The following is a 12,137-nucleotide window of genomic DNA, read 5'->3' as shown; positions in this document are numbered from 1 at the left end:
GTCGAAACTGGCTCTCGTAGCAGTGATGGCAGTCCAAAGATATAGCAATCACACTGAGCCTCCAAGGTTATCAGTTCGAGAAACGACACCTTATAAGAGATATCAAAAAAGTCCAAATCTATAATCTATAAGGGTTTTCGTGGCAAGCATTTCAAGATACTCCACTTTGCCAAAAACTACACTCCGAAGGAAGATATCAGATGGCATGTAACTTCGGGCAAAAATTTTGTTGAAGGCTTGCCAAGTCCTTGGAGTGTGCGGCTTGGTAGCTATAGATATCCACCATTGCATGGCACTGCCTCTGAGAAAAGCGGTGGCTCGAAGGATCTTTGATTCTTCTGAGTAGATCCCCATGGTGTAGATGTTGTCAAGCTATTGCAGAAACTGTAAAGCTTTCCTTGAATTTTTCTCTCCCAAAAAAGCAAGAAAAATTTCTTCTGAAATATAGAAGCACCATCTTGCTCTGTCTTGCTCTTTGATAAGACCAGTATGCTTTCACAAAAGCACATGATTGGAGCTTTGATATTACTGTAATGGGACGGCATCACGTGCCAATGGAAAAGAACACACAAAACAACTTTAAGCGATTCAAATAACAACTAAACGGCGGAGTGTGTAGGTCCATTTTTTTTCCTTTTGACCTGGGCCCTATCGGACACGGTGACCCATAAGTTGGTAAAAACTTCTGGATCTGTAAGTGGGTGAGCACTTCTGCTTCTTTTACTGCTTCTAGGGTTTAAGGATCTACAAGTCGGCTAGGGTTGGGTCTAGGAAACCCCAACCCGTCGGGTCTTTAATGGGTTGACACGTCAACAGTTTGTGACACACTCCACTTCATTACCAGAGTGGCATTTGCTTCTTGTTGTATAAACAATGACAATGCAAGAGACAATCCCCAATGCTCATGCAATGTTGATGGTCCCCATTGAATAGACTACTCGAGAACGGACTTCTCCACCAGCCCCACAATTACTCCTGGAGTGTAGAGGTTCCTCCAGGGTTGATCTATAGGAGAAAGTGTCGTATACTGGCTGAAACAAATAATTAAATCTATTACTAAAAAGAAAGTGGGCTGCTCTGATAGCACATATGGCTGTCAGGGCCTGATGTGGAGGTTGCTAGAGAGATGGTGCATGCTGGCTAAATCGCCCTGTAATAGGCTTCCAAATATGGCAATGGTGAGGCTGGATATGGCTGTCCCTAGCCCTAATGACACTACATGTATGCATGCCTACATATTCAGTATATAAGAATTAATATAATAAAACCTACAAACACAAATTAAAACTAGCAAGCAATAGTGTACAACATGCTCAAATCCCTTGCCAGAATTATGATAATACTGCTAACCCTTTGAGATTCCACGTATTTTAAGGGTATGTAGGCATATTTTTTCAGACGAAGCGAAGGTAAGAAGAACTACACCAGAAACTCGACAACTGCATAAAACATCTTCCTCGTCCGCAGCAAACACATTAACATCTGAAGACCACGTTTCTACCTGGGGCACAATGTAGATCAAATAAAAAAAATACTTCCGTAGACACTTGCAGGTCTACCCATTCAATGGCAGAAAATAAGAATGTGTACCACACCTGAAGTCAATCAGTACTAATGAGGAGCTTACCTGCTCACTTGTCATCTGCATATAGCATATTGAGAAATAAGCCAGATCACCTATATGACTCTTGATAATCTAAAAGAAACAAGTTCCCATTGTTAATGAGATCAAACGATTACATAAAAAGATACACACTGACAATAAGTTGTGTTTTACCTTACTGCATCGTGGATGCCCAACCATTGTCGTAAGGAGCTCAAGAAGCTGCAAATTGGGATGTGAATTCTCAACACTTTTTCTCTTGTAAATATAGATTTCAACCACACCACAATGCGCTGACAATGTAAAAGATAAGCTAGCCATGCCTATTAGTCCTCAGTAAAAATGACTCATACACAATGAAAGATATTAGACACATATTCTCAACCGGCTCATTGAAACAAATGATCTTCTCACCTAATACAAACATCACACTATTTGCCTAATGATGTGTTATACAATTCTCATAACCCAAGCATGTAGTGCACAAGTACAAATTCATGGCTTGCAAATCTCCACGCACAACAAACATCCACAAAAAAATTTGGAAAGACAATAGGCTCAACCACTTTCTCCTTACACAGTATTGGGCTTTATAATAAATTGGCATGATGATCTATCATCTAGTTTGCTACTTGCTTTTATCTGGTATCAACCAAGAAATTTTGAATTGTACATGCCATGTATATTTTCTGTATGTCTTTGTTGTTGTTTGAAGCAGAGCCTGTCCTCAACGTTTTTGAGCTATGAGGTTTGGAATTTGCCTGTGATTCATCAGGCATGTTGTTTCCCAATTTGAAAAGTTTAATGTAACCTAGGCAAAAATTATAAGTAGAAGTCGCGTGCTGTGTGTGGAGTAATAGAGTCTTGATTTAGTGAACCGCTTCAGAGACGTTGGAGTATTCACAAATCACTTGTCACTTATACATCTCAAAAAGGGCCCTAAATTTTAGGAAATGCTTCCATTGGACTCCCATTGGTCATCTTACCATCAATCCCCACTGGGACCGCATCCAAAAATGCAATGTAGCTGAGCTGTCGGGTACTTTCTTTTGGTGACCCCACCTTGACATTGTACCTTTATTGAGTTCACTTCCTAGTATCCACCAACTTGCTAAGTGCGACGGGGGGACCTACATGATCTTGAACTGAGCCTAGACATCCTCTTACTATACGAATTTCAATGCCGACCAACTTCCCGTCTGCGGGTGAAACTACCGTTCACGTGGGCCACACAATGTCCAACCATTTGCAACTTCAAAAAGAGGGTCTCAAAAATTAAACAAAAATCATTGGAAAGAAACCAACAACTAAGGTTAGCAATTGCCACGTCCCCGTGACAGCATTTCTAAAAGGATGAACAGAACAATCATGGAGCGAGCACGAAACATGCGTCTACCGCTTGAGCTTTGGGCGGAAGCTGTAAGTACGTCTATGTACTTAATCAACCAGTCACCCTCAACGGCATTGGATGGGGGAGTTCCAGAAGAGGCATGGACAAGTAAACTAGTGAATTATGCATTTCTCGCAGTGTTTGGGTGTGAAGCTTTCATGCACATAGATAGAAGCCTAAGGTCAAAGCTAGATGCAAAGTCCAAAAAGTGTTTCTTCATTGGCTATGGAGAAGGTGACCTTGGGTATCGCCTATAAAATCGTGAAGATGGTAAAATCTTTAGAGGTAGTGATGTAATTTTCAACAAACAAAATATGTAGAAAGATTACTTGGAAAGAAAACAAACAAAAGAAACAGGTGATTAGTACATGGAGCTTGAGGACGGTGAAGACTCAAGGAGTGCAAACGGTGATAACGAGCAAAAACGTCAACCAAATGAGAAGCTTCAACCTGTTCCTCGAAGATCCACAAGAGCAAGTAGACCTCCAGAGAGGTTTGTTCCTTCCTTCAACCATCTCTTGATTTCAGATTCTCGAGAGCCAGCATCATACTAAGAAGCTATGCATCACGAATCCAAAGAAGAATGGATGAAGAGCATGCAAGTGGAGATGGACTCACTACATCGCAACCAAACATGGGAGTTGGTTGAGTTGCCTAAAGGTAAGCGGGCACTGCAGAACAAATAAGTTGAAGGAAGAAGAATATGGGAAGAAAAGATAAAAGTCGAGGGTTGTAATAAAAGGGTTTTCTCAAAAGAAAGGCATTGACTTCAATGAAATATTATCTCCCGTTGTAAAAACGAACTCAATTAGGCTTGTCTTAAGCCTTGTGGCTGCTCATGATTTAAATCTTGAGCAAATGGATGTAAATACGGCATTCCCTCATGGTGACTTAGAGGAAGAAATTTACATGATTCAACCATACGGGTATGAAGTAAAAGGGAAAGAGAAAATGGTTTGCAGATTAAAGAAGAGCTTGTATGGCTTACAGCAAGCATCAAGACAATGGTACTTGAAGTTCGATCGATGGATGTTGGATCATGGGTTCCGAAGATGCAACTCAGATCACTACGTTTATACAAAGAATTTGAGAGATGGGAAGTTTATCTTCCTAATGTTGTACGTTGATGACATGCTGATTGCAAGTGCTAACATGCAACACATGCTGATTGCAAGTGCTAACATGCATGATCAAAGACCTAAAAGAAGAGCTATCTAAATCTTTTTCAATGAAAGATTTAGGTGCTGCAAAAATGATACTTGGTATGAAGATATCAACGGACAAGACGAAGAAGACAATAAAGCTATCTCAAGAGGATTACATCAAGAAGGTACTAGAAAGGTTTGCAATGCAAGATGCAGAAACGGTTTCTACACTTCTGGTTAGTTTAAACTAACTAAGGAAATGTGTCTAAAGACACAAGAGGAGATAGCATATATGTCTAAAGTTCCATATGTTGCAGCGGTAGGTTCTCTTATGTATGCTATGGTCTAGACAAGGCCAAACATTGCACATGCAATGGGAGTTGTAAGTAGGTTCATGGACAACCCAGGTAAAGAGCACTGGCAAGCTGTCAAGTGGATGCTTAGGTATCTAAAAGAGACAACAACAAATGCTTTGTATTTTGGAGGAACTGATATTTTTTTGGAAGGGTATGCTGATGCAGATATGGCAGGTGACAAAGATACTCGAAGGAGCACTACTAGCTATGTCTTCACGGTTGGAGGCACAGCGGTAAGCTGGGCTTCAAAGCTGCAGAAAGTAGTCTCACTTTCTACCACGGAAGCAGAGTATGTAGCAATGACAGAGATGTGGCTTCACAGATTCTTAGAAGAGCTTGGATTCAAACAAGACAATTGTGTCTTGTACAGTGATAGCCAAAGCGTTGTCCATCTTGCGAAGAATTCAACCTTTTATTCAACGACAAAGCGCATTGAGGTGAGATATCACTTCATACGCACTCTTTTGGAAGAGGGACATCTAAAGCTAAGAAAGGTGCATACAAGTGAAAATCCTGCACTAGCATAGTTACCCGGAATGGGAAATCGAAACGGGGAACAGGGAACGGCAACATGAATGAAATGCCATTCCCTATTTTGGATACTCACGTTTGAAACACGGAACGGAGATCCGGAACGGAAATTGGTTTGGGAATAGGGCACGAGGACCTGAAAATAGCCATTCCTTGTAACTATGTCCTGCAGATATGTTTACAGATGTGGTCAACAAGGAAAAGTTGAGCTTCTGCTCATCTTCAATCGGCATTCAAGGATAAGAAGCCAGGATGGAAAGCAGTCACAAGTTTAGTGTGGAGATCAATCTCCAAGTGGGAGATTTCTGATTGTTAAGTATGGAGCCTGATTTACCCCTTGTAATTTTCTGTATTAAAAGCGTACATTTGTAAGGCCCCCGTTATGAGGAGAAGCCATCGTGCGTGAAGAAAATCACTCGCTGGAAACCAAAATTTTCACGGCCGAATTCAATGGCCGATGGCCAATTTCAAAGGACTCGTCTTCTCAAGGGTGGCCACACATGGGCGGATTGGAGGGTCCGATTTGCACTTGTCTACACAAGGACAGCTAGACATGGCTACCTCTCATGAGAGAGGGCAGCCCCTTTTGGCCTATAAAAGGAGGCCTCTTCTACACACAAAAACAGATTGTGAAGCATTGTGGTGCATTGTGAAGTTGATGTGAGGTGGTGAGAGTGAAGCAAGGCGGAAGCTCCAAAAGAGTGTAATCCCTTTGTAATCTACTTCTTGCTTTGAAGTACTAAAGCCATTGAGTGGCTGCTTTCTCATGGACGTAGCCCACATTGGGTGAACCACGTATACCGTGTGTACTCTCTCTCTCTCTCTCTCTCTCTCTCTCTCTCGTGTGTGAAATTATCTCTCTCCATTAAGTAATCTACTCAATTATCTATTTAGCTACATTATATTTCCTAACAGATGTTGTGTATGCATATAATCCGCCAAATTCAAAGATGTCCCCATTGACATACATTGGATGACCATCCATCTCCCATCCGGGTCATTGAAAACCAAGGTCAGGGAGAGCTCATGTCGAACAAGCATAAGTATTCCAGAAAAGCCAGTTGATCCTGCATACGCTATCCAATAGCCCGCAAAGTAAGAAGTTTGTACAGCAAAATGATGCTGGTTTTGCTCTTGAAGAACAACTATGTTTGCTTTACATGTATATACATAGTGTCAGTTAAGCAACCTCTTGTCGTGGTTGCATAACCCACGCACATTATAGAAGATGCAATTTCAAGAACTATGAATTCTTTACAGTATATACAGTGGCTGAGAAAACAACCTCATCCGCGCTAGGTACATGAGGAGGCGTAGCATAGCTTGGACCAGGAGGACTCAGGAGAGGGGCACCTGGCGATGAAGAAGCTTCCCCTGTAACTACTTCCTTGTTTGAGCGAATCACCTTATCCTAGGCCTCAGCCAAAGAAGTGTTGTCGTTACAAGGAAGTTTCTTATTAGGAACATTTTTCAATGGGACACATAATTGCGAGAAGATACCGAAGGGACAGCTTTAACAATTTTCTTTGATACTATCCAAGCCTGAGATGATGAAACCTGTTCTTTACCTTTATCTTTTGCATTAGGAGAAGCAAGCAGTGTCTGCAATTGAGATTATTTTCATTTGCCTTTATTCGTCCCAACCGTGGAGGTAAAAGCAGAAGCACTCTTGATAAGTACCTCAGGAGAAGATTTCAGAGGTTGTGAAGGTTGAGGGGAAGGGACAGCTGAAGGAGATGGCTGCAGATTTGGTTCTGAACATTCGGACTGCAAATGACCAAATTTGACACAACATAAACAAGAATTTGCAAATTTACCCCATTTGAGTTTGAATGGGCGCTTTCCAGCCATTGTGTCCCCAGAATCAACCGAAATGCTTGCTAGTGTACGAATGTCAGTGTCCCACAAAATACAGAAACCAGGGATTTCATTCACGTCTTCACGTGAAGTGTAAAGTGGTAATAACTCATGTTATTAACAATCCATGGGAATGTCAACAAGATCAAATTCACAATGACTGGTTTGAATCGGGCGTTCCTATAAGCACTCCAAGCATGCCTCCTGCCCGCCAGGCAACCCGTATGGCCCGACGGGCTCGACTACTTTCTTTGCACAGCCCCATATTTGGGGGTGGCTACATAAACAGTGTCCACTCCTCCCTGCTCTCCATTTTGGCACACTCTTTAAAGCTTTCACTATATAGCAGGCTACAGTGTCACTTTCACAGGACACTCAATTAGTACAGTTGGTTCAGTTTGGTTCACACTGGACGGACTCTCTGGGCTGGGCAGTGACACGTGGCAGGATACTGACGGTGGTCTAGTGGACATCGTGGCCACGTCACCACCACCACTCACTTTGGAGATTGGCTTAGGTGGCTGACATTTATGGGCCGTTGGTGGATCATCTTCTGGATATATGGTCCAGCGTCGTCGTCTGGAGCACAGAGTCTAGACACACAGCACTCCTTCACTCTCCCTGCACATCTGAGCCTCGACACCCCGATTGTACCTGAGAGTCCTGGGCTAGAGCTGAGTGTGCTGCCACGCCAGAGTCTGTATCAGTACTTTGAGATAGTCGAGTCATTTGTGTGGTCTACTGTTGCTGTTGATGTTGTGTCTGTGAGCGTGGTTGTCTATTGTTTCCTGTTTCCAGTCTGTTTTGAGTGAGATTGTCACACACATTGCACTGAGGAGCACCCACTGTAGAGAGAACGACACACTATCTGCGCTACAGGTGCTCTCATTTTGGCGATCACGGTGGGACCTCAACTGAAATCTCACTCTGTGAGGTGCAAATCTTGAAGCTAGTTGGGTCTATCTCGCTTCCCCTAGCTTCGCCGACCTTGCCTTGCACTTGGCTTGGTCCAACTGTTGTAACTTCTCTCGCCCTGGTCCAACTGCTCTCTCGCCCTAGTCCAACCTGTCCTCGTCCCTGGTCCAACCTGTCCTCGTCCCTAGTCTAGACCTCCTCGACCCTGGTCTAGTGAAACCGGCCTGTTCAATCCAAAAAGAGCGGTAGACTTTACTTCAAACCTTGATTTAGCTTTCACCCATTATTAGTGGTCTATTTTACCTGTACTTTCAAGACACAACAAAGGGGAGAGGGATACAGGCTGCTAGATTGCACCTGTATGAGTAGACGGACACTAGATTGGCCCCTAACTTAGGCGCCCCTTTCGGTATTTCTTTATTGTTCAAAAGAGGGAATAAACGTTGTGGTTCCCTACAAGCTGCCCCGCACAAACTCGGCTGAATTTCCACTGTTCCAACCCGATTTCGGCAACATAACTGTACTAGAACCCTTCACAGTCAGTATTCCCACGCATTGACTGACTTTCCCGACGCATACGGGCACTTTGCAAAACCTGGCGAGAATCTGCAGCACGCTGAATTCTCTGTTTTCAGCCCTGAAAATGCGCCAGATCACCTGTACAGCGGACCCCTTGCATCCCCGAACCTCCTGGGGGTATTAGGGTCCGTTTAGGGCCAAAACCCTAAACCTGCAAAAATACACAGCAGGCTGTAATTCACTGTTTCGGGCTCCGTTTCGCGTGCCGGTCGCATCCGTAGCAAGTCCTCGAGCTCCCGCACCTGTAGGGCTACTTGCCCTTTGAATCGGACGAGATTTCTAGCGTGAAACCTCTCCGAATTCACCTGTACCTGCGGGGGGATTAGCCGCTAGCTAATCCAGTACCTGTGCAAGAGGCTCTTGCCTCGGCAATCACGCATGAACCCACACAACTGTACATTGGTCAAATGAAGAGCCCACTAGAGGGGCATAACATACTGCCAAAGGGGAGAGAGAGGGCAGTGCGTAGCGTGCAGGGCATCACTCCTGGCACCGCACTCTGCATAAGAGGGAAAGCAAGCACTCCATAGCTCTTAACCTGTGACAAAAGCTGCAAATGAGCCTCTCCCAGCTTAAAATTCAGCGCCAACTCTCTTGCATTAGAAACTGCACCAGAATGTGCCACTTGGCACATTTATAAGCATTTTCCCGTTTCGGGGTTGCCGTCTAAAAATATCCCAACCGGTTGCCCAGTTGACTTCACGCCAGAGTAAGAAAATGTTCCCTTTTACATTCCGGAGATAATGACGTCAACACATTTTCAGGTCCCAAAATAGCAGTTCCCTAAATTTTAGGAGATGCTGCCATTGTATCTTTCTAGGTCATCCGACCCTCTTTGTACACTGCGGCCACATCCAGAACTGAAATGTAGCCTCTGTAGCAAAGGATTCCACTTTGGCTAGTCAATGACCCCACTTTGGCTAACCATAGTCTTTGTCCAACCTTAGTGCTCTCTTGCCCTCAGGCCTGGACTCCCTCTGGACAGTTCCACACTAGCTATGCAATGCAGGGCAGTTAGATTTCTCGAGGGGTGTTTCCAAAAAGTGAAAGTAAATAGATAATACGAAAAAAATCAACAAAAAGGATAGATAGTAGTCACACGCAGGTGACATCTGGTCCTCCTCATCCCTGGTCCAGCCTAGTCTAGTCACGCCTGGTCTAGTAGAGTCTAGACCAGTCTTCAGCCAGTTCAAGGTCTTCTTGCCCATAGGTTGGTTGGATTGGTGGTCACTGCATGACACATACAAGGCGGTCAGTCGAGCGTCAAAGCGCACCACTAAGCCCTCTGAAGTACTATAACAGAAGACGACCTTTGGTACCTACTAGAAGTCCATCAACCTCGTCACCTATACCCCCACATACATCACCCATTCTTTCATCTGGTTCCATACCTTCCAGATCACCTTCTCCAGTAAAGCTCTCTCCTATTCTACTACAGCAGGCTACTGGGCAACAAGCTCAGCAAGGCGCCATGGAGCCGTTGGCTAGCGTTTTGGCTTAAGGTAAACATCAAGTTCTCTACATTCAAAGGACTCTCTTCAGCAGATGCTGACGACCATGCAAGGAGGTTTGTATCTCTCTGTAGGGGTCGTGGTCTTAACAGGGAAGATGCTTATTTGGTACTCTTTCCATCCACCTTGGATGGCTTAGCAGACAAATGGTACAGCCAGTTTGCAGAGAACCATTTTGCAACCTAGGCAGCCTTAAGGCAACAGTTCTGTGCAGCTTTCAGGCCTAGTGACTACTAGGAGAAGGTGTTGGATGAGTTAGCCAACATGGTGCTCCAGTCAGAGGAGACTTTTACAGAGCTTATGACTAAGACCAAGTCTCTGGTTGCCAAGCTTCCTCAGCAACCCGGTGAATTCATGGTTAACAAGTGGGTGGAGAAGGAACTTCTCAACAAAAACTACGAGAGAGTCTCCGACCCGACGCCACTCTGGAGGAGTTCATAGCAGCTGCTACGAGGATAGAGGGGGCTAGGAAGCTGTTCTCCAACCCCCCTCACATAGAGACCCCCTCTGTGTTTTTGGAAAGTCCTGCCGATCCTTTAACTTCTTTACGCAGGGAACTGGAAGCCTTTAGTTACAACGAGCTCTTCAAGAGGAGAGGTCCTTCTCTCTTAAACAAGAGAAGCCTCCACATCACGAGGCATTGGAACAGATTAAGCACGAGCTAGAAGAGCTCAAGTGTCAGCAAGAGACTAAGGCTACGGTTTGGTGTAGGTCATGCCGCTCTCCAGGGCACCCTCCACAGGAATGCCCCCTTCGGATTTACTGCCACTTCTGTGAAGAATCTGGACATGAGGACAAGGATTGTTACTACCTCAAGGGATTGCGACAAATACAGCAAAGTCTTGGTCCTTCTCTTCAGCAAGGGCCAGCACCTGCATCCAACATGGTTTCTCCCTGCGGCCATCCACACCATATGCCACCTTTGCTGACAGCCCCTCCTATGCAAGGTATGCAGAGCACTTTTCCCTCTCAGAGCTTTATAATACCCATGCTCCCTCACCACCTCACAACTTCTATGCCTCCACCTCCAACTCCATGGAGCAGGGACCACCTCGTCCTTCGACTCGTCCAGTGAATCGGCCCATTTTGTGCTACAAATGCGGGGAATATGGTCATTACCAAAGCAAATGCCCTCTGCCCGAAGGGTCTCCTCCCTGCCGTCATTGCCCTGATATGAAGGATCACTACAGTAAGGATTGCTTTAAAATTCGTGCATCTACGGCGTCGAACCCAAGTCAAAGCCAAATTGAGTTTGCCTTTCCCAAGCTCAATTTGATAGCACTTAGCACTGTTTCTCAGCCGCCCCCTTCTACCCACGTGGTTACCCCTCAAAATAAGCCGCCACAGTTGGCAGAGGAGCCATCGGGTGTCCTCACCCGGGCCCAGAGAGCCGCTCTCGGTCTTAGCATTCCATCAAGTTCAACTCCCCCACACATTCTCACACCAATGAATACCCTGCCTGCAGCTGTTAACAAGCAATCCCCCAGTGCCATGAAAGAATCCAAATCTTTGCTCTCCGATATTGATGAAGCTTTCTTGGAAGCAGTTTCCTATTTGCAGAAGATCAAGATACCAAAGGAACAACAGGTAGAAAAAGAGAAGCTTACAGCAGAGACGGTCTTGAAGAACACTTTCCAACAAGTGTCCCTTTATGACATGTTGCGGCTAGATGCGAATTTTAGAAGTGACACCCTTGCTGTTATTTGATCACTTTATCCTGGAGCAGGTCCTTGTGGCGGGCACCTCCCAATGCGACCATCAGAGTCCTATATGATATCTAATCCCGCTGCTCCACTCACTGATTATAGAAGCCCTTGCCTTACAGTGTCCGTTTTAGGTCGGCAATTCTCAGGAGTGATAGTGGATGGTGGATCTGCCATCAACCTGATGCCCGAGTTCACTATGTTAGCTCTAGGTCTACAGCCTACTCGCCCTGCTCCCTTCACAGTTACGTTGGCCGACCAACGGAGAGTCTACCCAGTGGGCATAGTGGACAATGTGCCTGTGCAGGTACAAGACTTTACTTTTAACTTGGATTTTGTTGTGGTTCGTCTTTCCCAGGTTGAGGGCGGATTTCCTTTGCTCATTGGAAGACCATGGCTGCGACACACTAAAGCACTTCATGATTGGGGGAACGACGCAATGTGGATACATACTTCTGGCTCCTCGATGCAACCCATTCTCTTAGAAGGTGGTATGGATCCCGTGGTGCAGCAAGTTTCTTTGTCAATGGAAACCAAACCTGAACAA

The 12,137-nt window shown here is 44.9% G+C and overlaps 1 protein-coding gene across 4 annotated transcripts in view; it reads right to left on the bottom strand.

Moving 5' to 3' along the window:
* LOC147462376 (ARM repeat superfamily protein) overlaps positions 1–12,137 on the bottom strand; it is a 164,074-nt gene that overhangs the window by 37,867 nt on the left and 114,070 nt on the right. For all 4 annotated transcript variants that reach the window (XM_086483750.1, XM_086483745.1, XM_086483733.1 and 1 more), the window contains 3 exons: positions 1,778–1,825; positions 1,628–1,696; positions 1,426–1,501 (listed from right to left, as the gene is read on the bottom strand). In XM_086483750.1, coding sequence (XP_086339876.1) covers positions 1,426–1,501; positions 1,628–1,696; positions 1,778–1,825 — 193 coding nt within the window. The remainder of the gene's footprint in view (positions 1–1,425; positions 1,502–1,627; positions 1,697–1,777; positions 1,826–12,137) is intronic.

The sequence above is a fragment of the Adiantum capillus-veneris genome, chromosome 2 (assembly GCF_014529385.1).
Source record: "Adiantum capillus-veneris isolate H3 chromosome 2, ASM1452938v2, whole genome shotgun sequence".
Classification (NCBI taxonomy): Eukaryota; Viridiplantae; Streptophyta; class Polypodiopsida; order Polypodiales; family Pteridaceae; genus Adiantum; species Adiantum capillus-veneris.
This window is presented reverse-complemented; position numbering and strand designations above follow the sequence as displayed.